The sequence below is a fragment of the Priapulus caudatus genome, unplaced genomic scaffold, assembly GCF_000485595.1.
Source record: "Priapulus caudatus unplaced genomic scaffold, Priapulus_caudatus-5.0.1 Scaffold291, whole genome shotgun sequence".
Classification (NCBI taxonomy): Eukaryota; Metazoa; Priapulida; class Priapulimorpha; order Priapulimorphida; family Priapulidae; genus Priapulus; species Priapulus caudatus.
This window is the reverse complement of record NW_014577352.1, coordinates 162910-185524: the sequence shown is the minus strand read 5'-3', so window position 1 is coordinate 185524 and position 22615 is coordinate 162910. Positions and strand designations below refer to the sequence as shown.

The window sequence follows — 22615 nt, the reverse complement described above, 5'->3', positions numbered from 1 at the left end:
GCTAAATAAATAACTTTGGTGTGGCTCACAGTCCTTAGTATGGCTCAACCTTTAAAACATCCAGGAGGCGAGCCCTGCATGCGTCAGGCCTAGCCACGTAGGGCACAGACTTCCTGCTTAAATGCTTTATTAACAGGGCAAAGAAAATAAAACAGTCGTCTCACTGTGCTCTGTGATTGTGATACAAAACATCGCGAAGTGTCTGTGAATGGATGTGTATGATACCTACGATCGGGAGCATTTGTAGGCGACCATGTCATGTCGCGCACTGGCCTTTCTGTTGCAGAGTCTGAGCGGAGTTGTTTGAAGATGCAGAGCTGAGTCCTCATCGTGCCACACGGGACACGTGACACGGGGCCGGATCGCATGATTCAGCTGTCTGTAAGCACAACACTATTCCATTTCACAATCGACGGGACCATCGCTGTATCCGTCACCACAATTATCTCCTAATCTGCATTATCTGCATTCAATATATCAACAGTTGTGAATCAACATTATCTTGCATTCAACATATTGCAATGTATCAAAACATTGAATCAACCTTATCGTTATTCAACATTTCAAACAGTGAATCAACACTTATCTTCATTCAACATTATCAAAGGCTCAACATTGAATCTATCATATGTTCTTCATTCACAATTATCACATGCTGGTTATCTAGAATCGACAACATTATCTTCATCAACATATTAATCAACCAGTTATTGAATGGCAACATTATCTTCATTCAACATTATCAAATCAACATGAATCAACATATCTTTATTCAACATTATCAACATTGAATCAACATTATTCTTCAATTTCAACAATTATCAACATTGATATCAACATTAATCTGCATTCCAACATTGTGTCGATCAACAGTGACCTAATCAAACATTATCTTCATTCAACATTAATCAATCAACATTAAATCAACATTATCTTCATTCAACATTATCAACATTGAATCAACATTATCTTCATTCAACATTATCAATCAACATTGAATCATCATTATCTGCCATTGAACACTATCAACATTAATCACATTATCTTTATTCAAAACTTATCAACATTGAATCATCATTATCTTCATTCAACATTATCAATCAACATTGAATCAACATTATCTTCATTCAACATTATCACAGTGAAATCAACATTATCTTCATTCAACATTATCAATCAACATTGAATCAACATTATCTTCATTCAACATTATCAACAGTGAATCAACATTATCTTCATTCAACATTATCAATCAACATTAAATCAACATTATCTTCATTCAACATTATCAACATTGAATCAACATTATCTTCATTCAACAGTATCAACATTGAATCAACATGATCTTCATTGAACACTATCAACATTAAATCAACATTATCAACACTGAATCAATATTATCTTCAATTCGCATCGTGCGGGCACCTCGCATTATCCCGTATCACAATTTGTAATCCGAATCACATGTATCACATCCTAATGATGGGAATCGACTGAAATTTTGTAGTTTATTATCAGTTACACCAAACCAATTGATAATTGACTATAATCGGATAATCGCGTGGTCGTTGTCATCATTGTGCACGTATTACCATATTTTATTTGACATAGAACTAACAGAGCTAGCCTATGTTTTTATAGCATGTGTTTAATAGGTGTATTATATACCTTCTGTGAGCTGAAAAGTTTCAGAATAATAAGATGTTTACAATACTTATTCTACCAATATATTTAGTATTTCGAATAAATTTGCTATAATGTTTCAAAATGACTTCATCACAATTCTTCAAGAGGTTAGGGATACATCTATGTTCTTTATTATTTATTAATTAATAGTTTATTTACACATACGTATTTAAACATCTGTTGTTATGTCATTATTGAACGAAATTGGCAAGAAATGTTTTAAGGGTGCTGTTAGGATAAATACTCATTTAGCATGTGTTTTCCTCTCTATAGTCACGATTCTGTTTTCTCACCCTGTTTTGTCCCATTAGCGCAAGCTGTCAGTCTAGCAGTGGCCACCTTTCCGTTTTTTTCTTCGTGGTGAGACTTTTACTCGATTGTCGCATGAGTTTGTCTATGACTTTTTGTAGGTGCTTCCTAAATTAGGTTGGACCATGCCCAGAAGGCATACACTGGCTGTCACTGAACGTATATGTAGCTGCTGTCAAACAATGTCACTGAACTCGTAACCTACTAACTTGCTCCGCAACAGTTGCTATAATTAATGACACCTGTTGTCGGTACAGTGGCAGTGTCCTGTTATTGCTATAATACTGTGCGTCTTCAGAGCACAATATCATCTCATCCTTGTGTCTTATATTATTCTCATCATAGTGGCGTATCCTCATGTCTGTATGGATGTTGCCAACACAATCTTAACCAGTCTCCGTAGCCTAGTCCTGTGTCAACTATATGCTCACCTACCTCAATATTATGTTATCATGTCACAATATCATGTCATCATGTCACAATATTATGTCATCATGTCACAATATCATGTCATCATGTCACAACATCAACGTCATGTGCCGGGGATGTCATGCCGTCAGGAGAGTGATTAATAGAGTATACACTTCAAATAAATTATGCACTTCACTGAGGTGAGTGCAAATTAGGCACGTCACTTATGTCCTATATACGGGGTGGTGACTGCGTTTCGTGTCGTGTGGGGAAGGAACATTAGGAGTAGCTTGCCACTGACCCATATCATGCCATACACGTGCGAGCATGTGCAGCCAATAGGTGAGCGGTGCCTGGGGCTTCGGCACATCGATGTATGCTCCAAAGACATCATGTAATAGTCGCAACCAGCTGTTGCATCAGTGTGCGTCGGCTCTCATATTGGATAGCTGTGTATGGCATCAGATAGCTGTGTATGGGCTATCACACTGGATAGCTGTGTATAACATCATATAGCTGTGTATGAGCTATCACACTGGATAGTTGTGATCAGCACCAGATATTTGTGTCCAGGGAGTAACACCTAGATATCTTTACACAGTCATATACAATGATTTGGTTTCTAAAGTCAAGGCACTCGCATTCGCTCGACATAAAAATCGAGGTAAATAGGGGTTGAGAGAACTAGTAAATGTGGTTGAGCTGTCGGCTAGCACGACACTAGTATTGCTCTACTATCATGACTAGTGTTGCAGCCGTCTAAGCTCAGAGCTGTATTGACGTACAAGGAAAGGTTTAACATGACTCAAGGATTGTCGGTTCACTGACGTGTACTGGTCAGCGTTGGACTGTGGCTTAAGTATGATTCGCTGATCGCAGACGGTCATTGCTGGAACCGGGCTCACGATTCGTTGATTTCATAGACAGCGATTGTAGAGCGAGGGTCCTAATTCGCTGATGTTAGTTGCTAGCTGTAATGCGAGGGTCCTAATTCGCTGACGATTGTTGCTCGCTGTAACGCGAGGGTCCTGATTCGCTGACGATTGTTGCTCGCTGTAATGCGAGGGTCCTGATTCGCTGACGATTGTTGCTCGCTGTAACGCGAGGGTCCTGATTCGCTGACATTAGTTGCTCGCTGTAACGCGAGGGTCCTGATTCGCTGACATTAGTTGCTCGCTGTAATGCGAGGGTCCTGATTCGCTGACGATTGTTGGTCGCTGTAACACTAAGGTTGTAATGATCTGACATCTGTTGCCCTGGTAGGATTCGCATCACATTGAGCTGAGCAAGAAAGCGATGGCGATGCTGCTAGACATCCTCAACTCACGTGAGAAGTGGCACATGGAAAAGCAGTCGGGCTCCGACACCGTTCACAGCATCAAGTGGCAGCCGATAGGAAAATGTTTCATTCTACAGGTGCGTATCCTATAGCGTGTGAGCATATCTGGTCGAGCCTAGTGGAGTGCACGCATGTTTGGCTGTCCCTAATAAAAAGCAGGCACAGCACCCCATGCTGAGTTGATACCAGGCTTGTCTGGCTGCCATCTGTGAAGCACAAAGTTGCCGGCTTGCATCAAAAGAAAAGATCATCAGATGGAGGATAGCAATGTTTGGCGTCATCCATTATATGTGATTACCTCCGTCAGGGGCTTGGCGGAGGTTATGTTTTTCACCGGCGTGTCTTTGAGTGTTGGTTGTGTGTTTTGTGGGTTTGTGTGTTTGTTACCATGCACGTTTCAGTTCACTTTCGCTAGTGTGCGCTGGCTGTAGACTTACAAACACGCAACCACAGGCTAAGGGGCAACCACAGTCTTCCCCCACCTGCACGCTCGCACTAATCCGGATCCAATTAATTATTTAATTAATTAATTTTTCCACTTAATTAATTAATTAATAAAAAATTTCACATGAGAGAATTCAGCTGCCTTGGCGGAGGTCTGTGCTCTCCGAGTGCTCTAGTTTGATATATAATTGAATGGTTTCCCACGAGTCATCCACCATGGTGCATTATATGGCCCTACCACAATGTTTTGCTGCTGCAAGTGTCTCATCACACTGCTTAAAACTCTATGGCACCCTGCTATCACCGCCACTTCAATAGGTGTATTTATCTTCTAACTGATAGCGACTGTTTCTCACTCTACAGGCAGAAATAGCAACGAGTGCCAAAGAAATCTTCAGGCTAGATGATACAGGATATCTCCAAGGCGCCATTATGGAACCCAACGTTGCTGGAGAACCGGGTAAGGACATGCAGCGCTGCCTCTGTGCATTCGTTTAACTTACGGCAAGATTATTGCATGCCAGGTTAAGTGCCATAAGAAGCCGCTGGTTTCGCAACAACAGTTGGCGAGGTGTTGTTCTTGTTCGCTGTAAACCAATGCTTAAGGTTAATTATATAATCTAACCAGTAACCAATAATAATATCTATATAATATAATATCAGGAGTGTATAATATAGAGATTTCTCTATACACTCGTGATAATATAAACCACCGAGGTTAATGATCTATGACTCAGGCGAGACAGCTGATCGGGGTGTTTTTTCTCGGGACTCCGTGACGCAGTGTTGAGTCATTGTGGTGTGCTTGTTTCAGGTGTTGCAGCATGTGAATGAACACGTGGATGTGATTTACACGGTGACGGCGGATGTGGGAGCGCGGTACTGTCAGCAGTAGGTGAGCAGTACGACCGCAGAACTTCGTATCACCAGTAGACCATCCGTAACAACTCGTTATTGTTGTTGTTGCTGTTGTTGTTGTTGCTGTTGTGGCTGTTGTGGCTATTGCTGTTGCTGCTGTTGTTGTTGCTGCTGTTGTTGTTGTTGCTGTTGTTGTTGTTGCTGTTGTTGTTGCTGTTGTTGTTGTTGCTGTTGTTGTTGTTGCTGTTGTTGTTGCTGTTGCTTTCCGTGTGTGTTTTCTCACGAGCTCATTACCTTTCCAGGGACTTTGTGACAGCACGCTGCATCGAGAAACGAGATGGCGTATACCTGTCTGCAGGCTGCGGGACTAACCATGCTGAGATGCTGCCGACGAACAAATACGTCAGGTATCGGTGACAGTCTAACTACGAGTTCTAGGGCATGGATTTTAAAGTGTGTGATTGTATAAGTTGCAGCAGTGTTTCTGAGCTGTGGGAGTAACTACTGAAGTGTGATTGTGACAATCGTATGGCAGTTATGATGCATTCTTTCTGATGACACTTCTCTCTTCTCACTTTTGAATTTTTTTTTCTGTGTGTTCTTGCAGAGGAGAGAACAGAGTAGCAGGATACGTCATCAAGAGTGCACCTAATAACCCTGACAAGTGCATATTTACATGGGTGGTTAACTCTAACCTAAAGGTGTGTTTCACCTTAGCATGCCCTGTACCATCATATTTCCATTCAGTTGTTAGTGATATCAGTCAGATATCGATCATAATATATTATATATATTATCTATATTTTGCACTCCTGGCTGCCTGGTGATGAAGACTCCATGTTTTGAAGACTGTACACGTTAAAAGTACACATTTAAATTACACTGGAGTGTAATTATGCACATCTTTAATATGTAAGGTTGTCTGAGTTGATGGCTTACTGGTTATTTTCCTGATAGGGTTGGCTTCCGCAAGCGCTGGTGGAACAAGGTATAGCTACCATGATGGTAGACTACATGTCGTATCTGCGCAAGTACGTGGCCGAAGCCTACAATACTGTATAGCAGTGAAGTTGCTCGGTTTTTGGCCAGTGTGACACTACTGCCCCCTGCAGGATTGATTCGTCAAGACTCTATTATTGCTACATTTTTTACTGATGGGGAAAGGGCAATAGAAGCTTGTTCAGGGAGCAGTTATTAGTATAGATGTATATTGACTATGTATAGATCAAACCAGTTGGAGAACTCTGGGTGGTGTCTGTAATTAGGGATTTAAGTCACGAGGAAGGTATGGGATTTTGCTAGTTGCGTGTTGCCGCCAGGCTGGTTCTCAAGAGTGGCAGCACTGCATGCGTAGCATTGTTCATGCAGCCGACAATCACGATGTCACAGACGATCCACATTCATGACGTTGGTTGTCGTTCTTAGATTGGACTTATGGTAAAGACCGATTATAGATCATTCCACATTATCGTGTATCACTTTAAAACCTTTTTATTAAATATACAAACGCGGTTATGATGTTGTTTAAATGTACAAATGGTAAACTGAAGGAGACTTCTAAATGCATATTTGTCAGGCAAATTTTTTTAACCAAACCAGAGCACAAAATAATTCTTGTCAACATTGGTTTTAACATAATAGAGTAATTATGTCTCCCTGGCCTTGTATGTACATACGCGAAATGGTATACCTACTGCACTATATGGCAGTTGATTTTGTAATTAAGTTTCTTTAAAGAATAACTGCTCGAGCGTTCAGCATTGTTTTTGTTGAACTATGCATGATTTTAGTTATGATAATAAAATTTTTACTGTTTTATAATAACGAAAAATACTCGCTGTGCTGGAGCAACAAATCGGTACCATGAAATCATGGTGGTAATATTATTTAGTATTTCTAGAATGTTGTTAAGTTAAGGTTGTCTTCAAATATCACTTATGTTACATTATGAAAAGTTAAAGTTATTTAAAATAAAAACTGTTGGCAGCAACTACTTTTAACGTGGGCGTTACAATGTTATAGGCTTACATCATAGAATACTTGACAAGCAAGATGATGTGCAAATTTTTGCACTAAATAAACTTGTTTTACAAATACTAATACTTCAGTGCATGTTTTGTTCATCGAGTGAGATATCTATTGTCCAAGACGCAAATACCGGGTGTAGGGGTATATACGTACGTACGTACATACATACACGTGTGTATGTATATATATATAAATAGTGCCCGAGAAAGAGAAAAATTGCGAGATAGAGATACAAAGAGAGCGAGAGAGAGAGAGAGAGTGTATGTGTGTGCGTGCGTGCATGCGTGCGTGAAGAGAAATATTGAGAGAGAGACCGAGCGAGCGAGAGAGAGTCACGGGGGGAAGGGGAGGGTGAGCGGAAGGCGAGAGAAGTAACTATATTAGAAGGTGCCGTTTGTGCCGTACGTGCGTTTGTCTGCGCGTGTGACTTCGCGTGCGTGTGCACATCTCCGCCTGCATTCCTCCCTCCGTCCGTACCTCCTTTCTCTCCTCTTTCTTTCCTCCTACCCTCTCACTCCCTTCCCCTCAATATTTTCATCTTCCTCTCGCGGATAGTATCGCTCACGGCATCAGTTGCACGGTGAAAAGTTTGCCAGGCAAATGGCTGGTTTTCAGCCTCAACATTTTCATCCCCCCAAAGCATAAAATATGATTATACGACTATAAAACGCATTTTTACAGTCACACAAACACACATGCACACACACTAACGGACCCGCACATGCGGGTATGGTCGCACACACGCGTACGCGTGTATTATAGGCGTAAATTCACATTTTGTGCATCGAGGAGTGAAAAAGTTTCGGCTGAAATACGGCCATTTACCTGCAAAAGTTTTTCCATGCTTGACTGGTCATGGGCGATACCATCCGCGAGAGGGGAGTAAGGAATAAATGATTCACTGTTAATGTTACTGCCTGACACAGCAGATAAAAGGTCAGCGTAAAGAACCGGCAACTGTTTATTATTATGATTATTATTTAATCTTTATTGCATGTATTTCATGGAGAAAAATTCTGATAAATGCAAGTGTTGAGCATAGCAGTTAAAATAATAAAATTTCTGAGTGATACACAGTACATTGTGTGATATATAGTTCCGAGTGATACATGTTACATCAAAGCTTTACATATTGTCACAGGACCATCACATGAATCTACGTGAATGACAATATGAAACGACTATTATGTACATCGGTAATCGGCGAACTATAGCATTTTTTTAAATCTGCTGTCGGCGCTCGTGTAAAACAACTATTTTTGCTTTATATATGAATCTAAGGTATATATGATGACTCTAAAAAGCTAAAACTACTTGTCACAGATTCTCCTTGAAAAAAACATGTCATTGAAATGTCCTTGAAAAGTCCTTGCAAAAATAATTCACATTTTCGTGGGAACCATGATAGAAGAACAGATGTTTAACAGAAGATGGGAACCCATTCATCGTGTAATGGTTATAAAATAAATTATTTTAATGTTAGAGGCAGTTTTTTTTAGAAGTACACAATACTCCAACCATTCTTTTACAACAATACATTGTGTTTTCGTCTTTATTGTGACATTTTTTACACTTCATGCATCAGCGGTAGTGTTCATGCACAAATACAACAAGATCATACCTTCCCAGTGCGGCTGCTCACCTATAAATCCTGTTAGACAAGCAGCTTGCAATACTTGAAATCTATAACCTCAAGCTGTCATACTGGTTTTAAATAACCACGTTAATCGAGGTTTATATTCTACCACATTGCAGAATCACAGGATAAATGCTTTATGCCATTATCAAATGTCACATTTAAATAAAACGTTTTCTACAACCAAGCATTTTACAATAAACTATATGTACAAACAGAAGCAAGCAGTAACCATGCTGACAATATATTACTCTGCTAATTCTTACACAACCCTGGTGTTACCACCACAATGCACTGTCTGCATTTACAGTTTACACCCAACATAAGAACTTTTCACCGTGAATCCGTAAGCTCCGTACAACGTTACAGGTCTGAGGTAAACTCATATAACTTTAGAAAGCACTCAGATCATGCCAGGAACACTAAACGTACACAGTGACCACGCCAGCGAAACCAATCAGATTTTGCATCCACTCAGAATGGCAAAAGTGAAGAGATTTATTTATTCTACAGTTGACACTTGATACATCAATTACACACATCGTGGATTGCGGTGCAGATTCTCTGAGGGCTTCCACTAATTTCCAATTAGTGGAGATAATTAGGAGCTAGATGAAGCTGTTCAGGAGCTGCATTACTGGCAGGTCAGTTCAGGGTGATAGTCTCTATAGCAGGTGTCGGGGGTCGTACGTTTTTCTTCTTACGATATCCCTTCGACTTCTTGCTTTTTTTGGAATTTGTGCCTGTGGTTAACGAGCATTTAATAGTTAAGCTTACAGGTTATAGAAACGTTGGTCAATTCTTTACGGCAGCAACGTTTGATTTTTAAAAGTTCTGAAATGGCACAGTTACTGTGGCAATATGTAAAGCATGAATAGTGCCTACTGTTGGTGGTGGAGGTGGAGTCAGCTGGGCTGGGGTTGTTCGAAGCAGACACCTCCCAGTGCAGTGAGTCACGAAGAGACTGGCTGTCACCATCATCATACGTATCGATGTCGACATGAACCTCCTCGCTCTCTAGCTGAGATGCCCTACAAACAAGACTGCCACAGTTAGCTAGAGAAACAGAGAAAACAGCACACTCTTCACACAACAACTAAACAGACTGATACATCTATGCAGTTTTCATAAAACTAACACTACTTCACACAAAAAACTAACACTACTTCACACAAAAAACTAACACTACTTCACACAAAAAACTAACACTACTTCACACAAAAAACTAACACTACTTCACACAACATCTAAACAGAATGATACATCTATACAGTTTTCATAAAGTGTAACAAATTCAACGAATGTATGTTACACGCGGGTGTATGAATCCCGCTGTTTAGACTGCCTTAGATTCGCGTGAACGCAGTGATAGTTACCCGAGTTGTCCGAGAAGAAATAGTCTCACAGACTTGCGCTGCTCGTCTGTATGCATCGGACATCGATGTGACCTGAATGTAATAACAAGTATGCACTCGTATTAAAGCTTGGCAACAATGCAGGACCGTACATGTGTCGCGCTAATTTCCCATTCCTTCTGTTCACAGAAACTCTTGAGAGAGCTGACCCAATCATTATTATTAAATCTTTATTGCATGTAATTCAAATACAAACACATACATGCACTGAAGGCATCAGGGGCGTGTACAGGATTTGGACCAGGGGGGTCTAACCGTAACCCAAACTTGCGAGCACGCGAAGGAGGGGTCTGGGGGGCCCTCCCCCATAAAAATTTTGAAATTAGACCCCCTTAGATGAGTTTTCTGCGCGAGCGGGGGGGGGGGGTCCGGACCCCCTGAACCCCCCTCCCCCTGTACGCGCCCCTGGGCATAAGTGTATGTAATGCTAACGTGTGCCATTAACTAACCGACTAAGATCGTAAATGTGTAAAAAGCTAAAGAAAGTATCGGATGTGCCAGCCAAATTAAAATGCATAAGAAATGTGCTGCTACCTGGTACACATCTTCTTGGTATGCTCAGATATGACTCCACAAGTCTGCATCAGCAGAAGTTTACGTTCCTCTGAAAATCACAAGATGCAGCACATGAATTCGGACGTCGGTACATCAGCGCTTGTTGAGTTATCTACTGCTCACCGTACACCTGCCTCCACAGTGAGGGTGGGAGAGTACTCACCCCAGCTTAGAGCCTCGTAGTTTGGTGTAGGCAGGTCTCCGGATTGGACTACAATGGTTGCCAGCTCTCCTATAATAAACATCACATGCGGTTAACGACACTCACGTAATAATATCACAATAATAGTGGCACTGTGGTTTTCTGATAAAGAAAGCATCTATAAATGGAAGCGGAGATAAAATATCGCAATGTGGCACTGTGTATGTGTTGCCAACAGGGTTTATAATTACCGCAACCCAGTTTTGACGCCTTCGCTCTACGAGGGGAGTTGTTGCTTCTGTCTTTTCTTTTATTGCGCACTACAACACAAGAACAACACTCAGCATTAGGCAGTATGAAGATGAAGCAAGACCAACATCACACATTTCGAAGTCATCATGCTGATAACATGTGACGTTGCAACGTCACTCCCAGTTCATCACGCACTGGTGACATTTATCATTCTTGTGCTGGTGTCACCGCTGATTTATTCATGAAGAGTTTGTGCATCGGTAGCATTCACCATGCTTATACACAAAAGTGAAGAATTAGTTGACCACCATGTCTTTTTACTGGTGTCACTTACCCTTTTTGTCAGCTCTGTAGCTCCAATCATCATCTCTGTCATTATCATTTTCATCGTTATCACTGTCATTCTTCCCAGAGTTTGCGATTCTGTAGATGCAAGGTATCTCTATTACACAACAGACACACAGCACAGGCTACATATTACGAATAAGAGATACAACAGAAGGAAGCCTCACACCACAATGCAGGAGAAAGACTGCATCCTTTGTTCAAGGCACATGTGTTCATGTGTATATATGTGTGTGTGTGTGTGTGTGTGTGTGTGTGTGTGTGTGTGTGTGTGTGTGTGTGTGTGTGTGTGTGTGTGTGTATGTCCGTGTGTGTGCGTGAATGCATGCGTGGGTGCTTGTGTGTGCGTGCATGTGTGCGGCTGTGTGTGCATGTGTGCAAGCACTCTCTTACCGTTTGCTGGCTAGCCGAGAGCTGTTCCTGCCCATACCCATGCACTTCTCTAGGTGTGGCGCAAACCTAGAGGCGGCGAGGTTGCGCGAGCAGTTCGGACACACACAGTCATAATTTTTGTTCTTCATCGGCAGCTTGCCAAACACATCACGACCCTTCTCCTCTTGTATCTCTGCACAGCGAGCAATCGGCACAACTGTAGTTGCTTGTACGTAACAAGATTGACAGAGACAAAGACAGTAAGGAATTCACATTTGACAGGAAGCAAAAAAGTACTCAGTTATCCAAGAAAGTCCTCTGCTGTTAGGCACTTAATGTACAATCTAAAACTAACTGTAAAACTAACTGTGAAATATGTACATCTATTGTATTTCTGTTTATTTTCCTTCCTTTGTTTATTGTACTCACCAAACTGCTTTAAACTCCTGCAAAAATTCAAACAATCCATGAGAAACTAGGGGTAATAACACAAGTAAAATATTAGAATAAATCTATTTTACGATAAATCAATGTAATTAACCAGTTAGCAAGTTTTGGCAACTGCCTCTAGTTGACTTTGACTTCATCTCTTGACATACTTGAATGAGGTGAATTGCTCCTACCATATACACAAATTTTTCTACTACTTATGAAGTAATAATGGAAGTAATGCATTACAACAGAAAAGTGCTAATTTCACACTCTGTCATCTGTATTATCAGAAAATCTGATGAACCTATTCTAAACCTCACCGTAATAACTATAACAACTTTCTGACTATATACGGTCGATTCAGGCTTGGAATTCAGTTCTCACATACTACTATGCAACTGTACTTGGTACCGAAAATCTGCCATACGTACTACGAAACTTCTGCTCTACTGTCATTATCATTTCAAGGTCAAGGTTTGTCACGGCAAGCGCTTACTGAGGGTCAGAGTCTCCTAGAAAGAAGGTGCCCAGCTTCACTGAACGATGAATCTCAAATGCCAGCCCCAGAATGACTTCGTCCAGTATTTCGAGGTAGATTTCCTGAACCACAGCCTGAGAATAAACGAAAGTTGATTAAAAATTACCAAAACTTTTTGAACTTTTCATGACACCCACGAGAGGGCACCACCGTACAGCTGCTTACATGCACAGCACCCAGAAGAGGGCACCACTGTACAGCTGCTTACGTTGTGCATGTCCGTGTCCGGTTCTGGGGAGGAGCCGCAGCCAGGAGAGTCGCTCAGCCTGGCCTCTTCTGCGTCGTCATCCTGGTCGTCGCTGTCATCAAACAGGATGCTTCCCGGGTTGCTGTTAATGAACTCCACCACGCTGCTGCCATACATAGACATTCTCACTCCGCGCTCCTGCCATGCGCAATGACTCGTCGTGAATGCGTTCCAGCGCTATATGTTGGAATATACTGACGAAAATAGACAGTTATGAATATTTTTTATTATTGAGCAGACCTCCTGAGCTAAATTGTTTTGCTGACGTAGCTGCGTTGGCGTTGCAGTGCCATCAGCCCACCATTGATATCATTGTGATTGTATTTTCAATGATAACACACGATACGATAACGTAACCGAGTAGACAGTAGCTAGCAGTGTAGTCGCAGTCACAGGATGAACCTCTGCTGATGGGTCGATTCTAGTTTTGGACACCGGGCCTTCTCTAGTGCTATAGCCCGCGTACAGTTGCCGCAGGATAGGTCTTGGTTAGCCCGACCAGGCTGTGTGACTAACGTCAATATACACAGGGTCTTCTAACCATAGCAAAGACCGTTTCTTGGAGCTAGGTGTTGGTTAGCTCTACTAGCCTCTAGTACTATAGCCCGCTTTCATTAACTGCCGCAGGCCTGCGGCAGTTAATGAAAGCAGGCTATAATACAACCACAGGCACTTGAAGCGTTTCAATGAAATATATACGTATTATATATATATTTAACTGTCGCCGTGCACAGCACACGACCCCTGCGTATATATTTCATTGAAACGCTTCAAGTGCCGGTGAATACAACTATTTACCAATATTCAATAAATAATAACATTATTAACAATAAGATTAAGATAGATTGTGGCCAATGTGAATGTGGGCACATCAACAAATATTAACGACCAATTTTTTGTCAGCAACTGCTGCAGAAAATATTAAAATCGACGTTCAACTATTTACCGAAGGAAGCGTTCAGATCACTGATCTCTATAATAACAGATTTATTAACTCTTTAATAACAAATTTTATTATAGAGATCATTGCCAGTGGCAGTGCCAGTGGTTCAGAATGGTACTTACATTCGTAGTCGGTCCATGAGCTGGCGCCATCTGCTGAGTATATAAACAACTATATATGCATGGTCAAGAACCTTTATGCGTTACCCTATTATTCTCATAGAGTATGCCACACAATTAGCCCACATTTCTATGTACAATCTGTTTACCTATGATTTTTACGGAGTTTCTTTACTCCCGAGATTCTATGCAGATCTCGAATACCTCGGTGCATGCTCTACTTACTGCATTGCATACTTCTATTACTCTCTTACTGCATGATCACTCCACTTCACCTTACATGCAAGGTCTTCTTCCTATTTCTTATGAGAGATCTACTGCTACTGCTTATAATATGAATCTATGCTAGGATAACCCCTCTTCATTTTAAATGCATAGTCTGTGCAAAATATCACTCTTCTCGGGAGATATTGCGCAGGCCCGAGCACCGTTTCAGGCGTGCAGTACGGACTAAAGAAAACTATATATATATAATATATATATATCATATAACTTGCTGAGAGGGAGAGAAGGGTGGGAGACTGGGGAAATGCGGCAGGAAAGATAGCTGAGGGGTGGTAGACGAAGAAGGAGGCTGAGCGAGGGACATGGGAGCCAAGCGGAAGGACGATAGGGGACAAAGTCTGAGTTCTGCAGCCTACAGGCTAGGGCGCTCTCCCAGTAATAAAACACAGGTGTACTGATAAGAAGTAATTACAGAAATCTATGCTGAGATACCCCATAACCATATTAAATGCATATTCATCACAAAATATAACTCCTCTGGTGAGATATTTTGCATGCGCTAACACACTAACGTAGTCAGATTATGTACTGACTGGTATACGCAGCGGGGACCTTACATGCAAGGTCTTCCTCCTATTTCTTAAATGATGTCTACTGATGGAATGTTATCATATAAATCTATGCTAGGATAACTCCTCTTCATTTTAAATGCATAAACTTTGCAAAATACGATTTCTCTCGGGAGATATTGCGCATGCGCGCGCACCGTGTTAGACGTACATTCAGTGCCGTCTGAAGAGAACTTCATAATATAGCTTGCTGAAGGAGAGAGGGAATGGGAGACTGAGGAAAGGCGGCAGGGAAGATAGCTGGGGCGGTAGAAGAAGAAGGGGGCTGAGCGAGGGACAGTGGAGGCAAGGGGAAAGACACGAGGGCATAAAGTAGGTGTTTTGCACCCTATACAAGCTAGTAGGGCGTTCTAGTAGGGCGTTCTAGTAGGGCTATATAGGGCGTTCTGCTAATTATCAGCACAGGTCTACCGATAGAAAGTTATTACAGAATTCTATGCTGAGATACCCCCTAACCATATTAAATGCATGTTTATTACAAAATATAACTGCTCTGGTGAGATATTGCACATGCGTCAACACACTAACCTAGCCAGATTGTGTACTGACTGGGATATGCGCCGTGAACCTTACATGCACGGTCTTCTTCCTAGTTCTCAAGTGAGGTTTACTGATCAAATGTTATCATAAAAATCTATGCTAGGATATCTCCTCTTCTTTATAAACGCATAATCTTTGCAAAATATTATTTTTCACAGGAGATATTGGGCATGCGTGAGCACCGCTTCCGGCGTGCATGTTTTAAAGTAGCACTTTGCACCCTACAGGCTAGGGCGCTCTCCTAATTATAAACGCAGGCCTACTGATAAAAATTTACTACAGAAATATATGCTGAGATACGCCCTAACCATTTTAAATGCATATTCATCACAAAATATGACTCCTCTGGTGAGATATTTCGCATGCGCTAACACGCTAACGTAGCCAGATTGTGTACTGGCTGGTATACGCAGCCGGGACCTTACATGCAAGGTCTTCCTCCTATTTTTTAAATGATGTCTACTGATGGAATGTTATCATATAAATCTATGCTAGAATAACTCCTCTTTATTTTAAATGCATAAACTTTGCAAAATACGATTTCTCTGAGCAGATATTGCGCATGCGCGCGCACCATGTTAGACGTGCAGTGCCATCTAAAGAAAACTTCATAATATAGCTTGCTGAGGGCGAGTGGGGATGGGAGACTGAGGAAATGCGATAGGGAAGATAGCTGGGGCGTTAGAAGAAGAAGGACGCTGAGCGAGGGACAGTGGAGGCAAGGGGAAGGACACGAGGGCATAAAGTAGGTGTTTTGCACCCTACAGGCTAGGGCGCTCTCCCAGTAATAAAACACAGGTGTACTGATAAGAAGTAATTACAGAAATCTATGCTGAGATACCCCCTAACCATTTTATATGCATATTAATCACAAAATATAACTCTTTTGGTGAGATATTGCGCATGCGCTAACACACTAACGTAGCCAGATTGTGTACTGGCTGGTATACGCAGCCGGGACTTTACATGCAAGGTCTTCCTCCTATTTCTTAAATGATGTCTACTGATGGAATGTTATTATATAAATCTATGCTAGGATAACTCCTCTTCATTTTAAATGCATAATCTTTGCAAAATACGATTTCTCTCGAGAGATATTGCGCATGCGCGCGCACCGTGTTAGACATTCAGTGCCGTCTGAAGCGAACTTCATAATATAGCTTGCTGAAAGAGAGAGGGGATGAGAGACTGAGGAAAGGCGGGAGAAAAGATAGCTGGGGGCGGTAGAAGAAGAAGGAGGCTGAGCGAAAGACAGTGGAGGCAAGGGGAAGGACACAAGGGCATAACGTAGGTGTTTTGCACTCTACCGGCTAGGGCGTTCTGCTAATTATCAGCACAGGTCTACTGATAAAAACTTATTACAGAAATCTATGCTGAGATACCCCCTAACCATACTAAATGCATATTTATTACAAAATATAACTCCTCTGGTGAGATATTCTACATGCGCCAACACACTAACGTAGCCAGATTGTGTACTGACTGGCATATGCAGCGTGGACCTTACATGCACGGTCTTCTTCCTAGTTCTCAAGTGAGGTTTACAGATCAAATTTTATCATAAAAATCTATGCTAGGATAACTCCTCTTCATTATAAACGCATAATCTTTGCAAAATATTAATTTTCTTGGTAGATATTGGGCATGCGTGAGCACTGCTTCAGGCGTGCATGTTTTAAAGTAGCACTTTGCACCCTACAGGCTAGGGCGCTCTCCTAATTATAAACACAGGTCTACTGATAAAAATTTACTACAGAAATCTAGGCTGAGATACAACTAACCATTTTAAATGCATATTCATCACAAAATATGACTCCTCTGGTGAGATATTGCGCATGCGCTAACACAGTAACGTAGCCAGATTGTGTACTGACTGGGATATGCACCGTGGACCTTACATGCACGGTCTTCTTCCTAGTTCTCAAGTGAGGTTTACTGATCAAATGTTATTATAAAAATCTATGCTAGGATAGCTTCTCTTTCTTATAAACGCATAATCTTTGCAAAATATTATTTTTCTCGGGAGATATTTGGCATGCGCGAGCACCGCTTCAGGCGTGCATGTTTTAAAGTAGCACTTTGCACCCTACAGGCTAGGGCGCTCTCCCAATTATAAACACAGGCTTACTGATAAGAATTAATTACAGAATTCTATGCCGAGATACCCCATAACCATATTAACTGTATATTCATCACAAAATATAACTCCTCTGGCGAGATATTTCGCATGCGCTAACACACTAACGTAGCCAGATTGTGTACTGACTGGTATACGCAGCGGGGACTTTACATGCAAGGTCTTCCTCCTATTTCTTAAATAATGTCTACTGATGGAATGTTATCATATAAATCTATGCTAGGATAACTCCTCTTCATTTTAAATGCATAAACTTTGCAAAATACGATTTATCTCGGGAGATATTGCGCATGCGCGCGCACCGTGTTAGACGTGCAGTGCCGTCTGAAGAAAACTTCATAATATAGCTTGCTGAGGGAGAGAGGGGATGGGAGACTGAGGAAAGGCGGCAGGGAAGATAGCTGGGGGCGGTGGAAGAAGAAGGAGGCTGAGCGAGGCACAGTGGAGGCAAGGGAAAGAACACGATGGCATAAAGTAGGTGTTTTGCAGCCTACAGGCTAGGGCGCTCTCCCAATTATAAACACAGGTCTGCCGATAAGAATTAATTACAGACATTTATGCTTAGATACCACATAACCATATTAAATGCATATTCATCACAAAATATACCTCCGCTGGTAAGATATTACGCATGCGCTAACACACTAACGTAGCTAGATTATGTACTGACTGGTATATGCTGCACGGACCTTACATGCAAGGTCTTTTTCTTATTTCTTATGAGAGACCTATACTGATAAAATATTATCATATAAATCTACGCTAGGATAACCCCTCTTCATTTTAAATGCATAATGTTTGCAAAATATCACTCTTCTCGGAAGATATTTTGCAGACGCGAGCACCGTTTCAGGCGTGCAGTACGGACTAAAGAAAACTGTATATATATATATATATATATATATAATATCATATAGCTTGCTGAGAGGGAGAGAGGGGTGAGAGACTGGGGAAAGGCGGCAGGAAAGATAGCGGAGGGGTGGTAGAAGAAGAAGGAGGCTGAGCGAAGGACATGGGAGCCAAGCGGAAGGGCAGGAGGGCATGAAGTCTGAGTTTTGCAGCCTACAGGCTAGGGCGCTCTCCCAATTATAAACACAGGTCTGCTGATAAGAATTAATTCCAGACATTTATGTTTAGATACGACATAACCATATTAAAGTCATATTCATCACAAAATATACCTCCGCTGGTGAGATATTTCGCATGCGCTAATACACTAACGTCGCTAGATTATGTACTGAACGGTATATGCTGCACGGACCTCAGGGCCGTAACCTACGGGGGGCAAGGGGCGGCTGCCCCCTAGATTTTTGAGCAAAATAAAAAAGATAAATTGTTCTACTACAAGAGAATTGTCGTAGTCAGAATGAAGGCTGTACATGTACTCAAAGTGCCTCAAATACCATCTCCTGCGATCTACATTTTAACATTTTTCTGTGGGCGGACCCCCAGACCCCCACCTGTTTCTGACCCCCTCCTTCAAATCCTGGATCCGTCACTGCCCCCCCCTAGGAATTTTCTTAGCCTATACGGCCCTGACTTATCCGATAATCTCTTAGAAATTGTGGGGTTGTGATTTTATTTCACAGGACGTGTGCATGAACTCTTCTTCTTCGAACTATGCTAACCAACGAGTATTTGTAAGTCGGGCAGGTTTAAAGAAGTTGCTCTAGGCTTTTCAATCCACCCCATCTCTGTTTCTTGCTACATCTCCTTTCTTCTCTCAACCCAGTTTGTATCTTTTATATAGGGGCAGGCGTTCTGCAAAGCCTTAATAGAAGATATAGCAGCTTACTGCCCTTTTTATTATTATTGTTATTATTCCCCAGTATATTACCAGTGTGTTTTTCTTCTCCATGATCAGTACACGCGTAAATGACTATACCAGCCTACCGATAAGAAAACCAAGATCCAATCAAGAGACGTAAAACACATCATATTGCCTAATTCTAACATTCACTTTTTATTTACCATTTTTCAGTGATGAACTTAGACAACAATTGAATTGATCACATATACAGTGTCATGCTAAGACATTTAGCAATGGTTACCAGGTGATTTAAATGGGGGTCGAATGTCGAGAGAGTTCAATTACTTAAGGATACATATGTACTACTGTTATACTTGAGGATTAATCAAGAGCTCTCACAGTTCTGTAGGAAACCAGTTTTAATATTCTTCAAGTTGAATACTACTGTAAAGAAATGCTACAGAATAGATAAACACATGTAAATTGCTTTGCTAAATTTGCACCAGTGGAAGGGTAGCGCAAAAGGAAGGGGTTTACACACAGGGAGTTGGGGTGAGGGTATATATGCGATGCAAAGCACAAGAGTGAGACAGGTTTATCTATACGGTAGCATTTATCTACAAGGAAGTGCAATACAACCTAGTGAATACGCAGGCAGTCAGGTGTACAGCCAGGTAACAGGAGCGACGGTGTTACTCTGTCTGGTGAGACTGCTACAATAAACATTTCAATCAACAACAATAAATACACACGGGTTTCCTGTCATTTTACACTTGTCTTCTAAGTGGTTTAAGCATTGCCTGACATCGGTTAGCTCAAGTCAAACGTGTTTTTAATTAAGCAGCTCATTACGAAGTAAGGATTCTAAAACGTTCACTCAAATTTAGCAATATAAATTCACATTCACCTTAAGCCTCCAGCCATTCTGTTTCTTATTCAGTGTTACGTGAATCAATTTTCTCTAATGATACTTAACTGCAGCTGGAGGGTGAATAAACGCATTGCTTGATTAATTACGAAAAACAAAGCGAGACATCAGTATCCCCCGATCACAAGAGGTGACATATTTGCAATGAACAGGCAAGAGAATGAAAGAACGAAGTTGTGAATATGTGCTCACCAGTGACACACAGCACTGAATCACGCCTACATTCAGCAAGGCTAAATCATATAATAACTGGACACAGTCAGTCACTGCGCGTAGCCAAGTAACATTACACCATACAGGTCAAGTCTGTCTTTCTGTCCTTCTATTAGGTTGGAAAGCACAGGTGCAATAGCGCAGAGTAACTGCCACCGTAACCATGATCCAAGTAAGAAACGCCTAAATAATGTTATAGGGCAGTTATCACACCAAAGCTGCAGCCGAAAACTCGAGTTTACCGCGTATAGAGAGAGTATAAGGTTTAAACTTTAAGGGAAACATGAAGACGACATTGCGCACAGGCACCTCTGTAGTGTTGTGAAAGCACAGTTACATATCGCGACATTCCACCGATATCCTATGTCACGATATATGGGTGTATATCGTGACATTCCACCGATATCCTATGTCACGATATATGGGTGTATATCATGACATACCGCCGATATCCTATGTCACGATATATGGGTGTATATCGTGACATTCCACCGATATCCTATGTCACGATATATGGGTGTATATCGTGACATTCCACCGATATCCTATGTCACGATATATGGGTGCGCTTTCACAACACTTATATGAATATAATTCCACTTATAGACAGAGTGATGACGACAGCCAGTGTGGCTGCATGAAGATTCGAGTGTTTAACCGGTATATGTAATTAGTGAAGACTTCTCAGGCGACCAGTTTGTTGATGACATTCTGAAAGACACAAACATTCCGGGTAAGTGAAACACCAACCGGATAAATCACGTTTAGTTGGTAGCATTGAAAGAATCAACTGGAGGATGTGAGAGAAAGAGCGGGGAGTGGTAGAATGCAGGGAACAGAAACTGGTGGATGACATAGATAGAAGAATAGTACTCAACAAAGCAAACAGCGTGAAGAGAATAAGGGAGAAAAAATATAGTGGGGTGGGGGGCGAGTGAGGGTGGAACAAGATAGAGGAAGCGGAGTGGTGGAGAAAAAGATGTAGAGAGGTAGAAGAAAAGGAAATAGTAGTGAAAGGTCGTGGTAGAGGGGAGAAGCAGCATGGTGGAGTAAATATGCACCAAACTTACCTGGGCTTCGGAAGCAAAAAATTTGACATCTGCATCAATATCAGCAGCCAATTTGTCTAGCACTGGCTTGATCTGTGTCTGAATCACACTGAAACACAAATGCCAATGTCAGTTTGTTATGTAGGTTACACCTGCCCTCCCTCTACTATCAGTCTCAACTAACCTATGTGAGAACATGGGCTAGTAACTAGCATAGTGTATAGTGTTGCACAATATACTGTATACGCCGTATTTTTCGCGTACAGATATTTTCGCGAATTCTAACTTGACGGACAATTTTGCAAGTGGTTACTTTTGCAATCGGTGAATTATGAATTATTCGGTATTATTCGATATTAATTATTCGCTTGTTGTTATTTTCGCGGTCAAGTTCCTGAAATTTGCGCAAAATTAAACCACCGCGAAATATACAGCGTATACTGTAGAGGAATGCACTGGCTATTAACCCAGTAAAAGCGGTTCGGTTGAAAAAAATCAACCGTGCGATTTCACTCACGATTTTTCGAATATGTGGCCGATTTTCTGTAAAGTCTTGGCAACGTTGAAGCGAACGTTGGCGACTGGATCGGCGGCCATGCTGACTATAACGGGTAGCATCAGCTTGGCTGTGATGTCCGCTCCACAAGGCTCTGCCAAAACCTACAACACACAATCAGCCTGTACTCACACTGAGACACCCAGACAGCCTGTCCTCGCAGTGACATGCAGAGCTGTACAGACTGCACTCACAGTGACATGAACATCATTACTGACACACGCAACCCCTACTCCCACTAACACGCACAGCCTGTATCCACACTGATACACAGTGACACACAGGGCTTGTACTTATAATATACATAGCCTGCACTCACACTGACACGAACATCATTACTGACACACGCAACCCCTACTCCCACTAACACGCACAGCCTGTATCCACACTGATACACAGTGACACACAGGGCTTGTACTTATAATATACATAGCCTGCACTCACACTGACACGAACATCATTACTGACACACGCAACCCCTACTCCCACTAACACGCACAGCCTGTATCCACACTGA

At 41.6% G+C, this 22615-nt stretch overlaps 3 protein-coding genes across 4 annotated transcripts in view; 1 reads left to right on the top strand and 2 right to left on the bottom strand.

The window, feature by feature from the left end:
* Nucleotides 1-7147, top strand: part of LOC106808626 (stAR-related lipid transfer protein 3-like) — a 20670-nt gene extending 13523 nt beyond the window's left edge. Inside the window, exons 12-14 of the mRNA XM_014811418.1 lie at nt 5350-5454; nt 5655-5748; nt 6005-7147. Coding sequence (XP_014666904.1) covers nt 5350-5454; nt 5655-5748; nt 6005-6109 — 304 coding nt within the window. The 3' untranslated portion in view covers nt 6110-7147. The remainder of the gene's footprint in view (nt 1-5349; nt 5455-5654; nt 5749-6004) is intronic.
* Nucleotides 7148-8595: 1448 nt separating this feature from the next.
* Nucleotides 8596-14104, bottom strand: LOC106808629 (ataxin-7-like protein 3). Of its 2 annotated transcripts, none has more exons than XM_014811421.1 (12): nt 14075-14104; nt 12971-13203; nt 12721-12836; nt 12222-12238; nt 11814-11985; nt 11410-11498; nt 11075-11143; nt 10845-10913; nt 10661-10730; nt 10088-10159; nt 9597-9742; nt 8596-9454 (listed from the first exon to the last, which is right to left on the bottom strand). In XM_014811421.1, exons 2-12 carry the CDS (start codon nt 13130-13132, stop codon nt 9357-9359), a joined length of 1080 nt encoding a protein of 359 aa, XP_014666907.1. In that variant the 5' UTR covers nt 13133-13203; nt 14075-14104; the 3' UTR covers nt 8596-9356. The 2 variants fall into 2 exon arrangements, with proteins under 2 accessions (XP_014666907.1, XP_014666906.1); XM_014811420.1 differs by lacking the exon at nt 14075-14104 and adding an exon at nt 13956-14044.
* A 5437-nt stretch (nt 14105-19541) lies between these two features.
* The window catches only part of LOC106808636 (serine/threonine-protein phosphatase 2A 65 kDa regulatory subunit A alpha isoform-like), a gene marked incomplete in the record, with an annotated part of 9733 nt that continues 6659 nt past the window's right edge, over nt 19542-22615 (bottom strand). Inside the window, 3 exon segments of the mRNA XM_014811440.1 lie at nt 19542-21204; nt 21564-21651; nt 22060-22202. Coding sequence (XP_014666926.1) covers nt 21178-21204; nt 21564-21651; nt 22060-22202 — 258 coding nt within the window.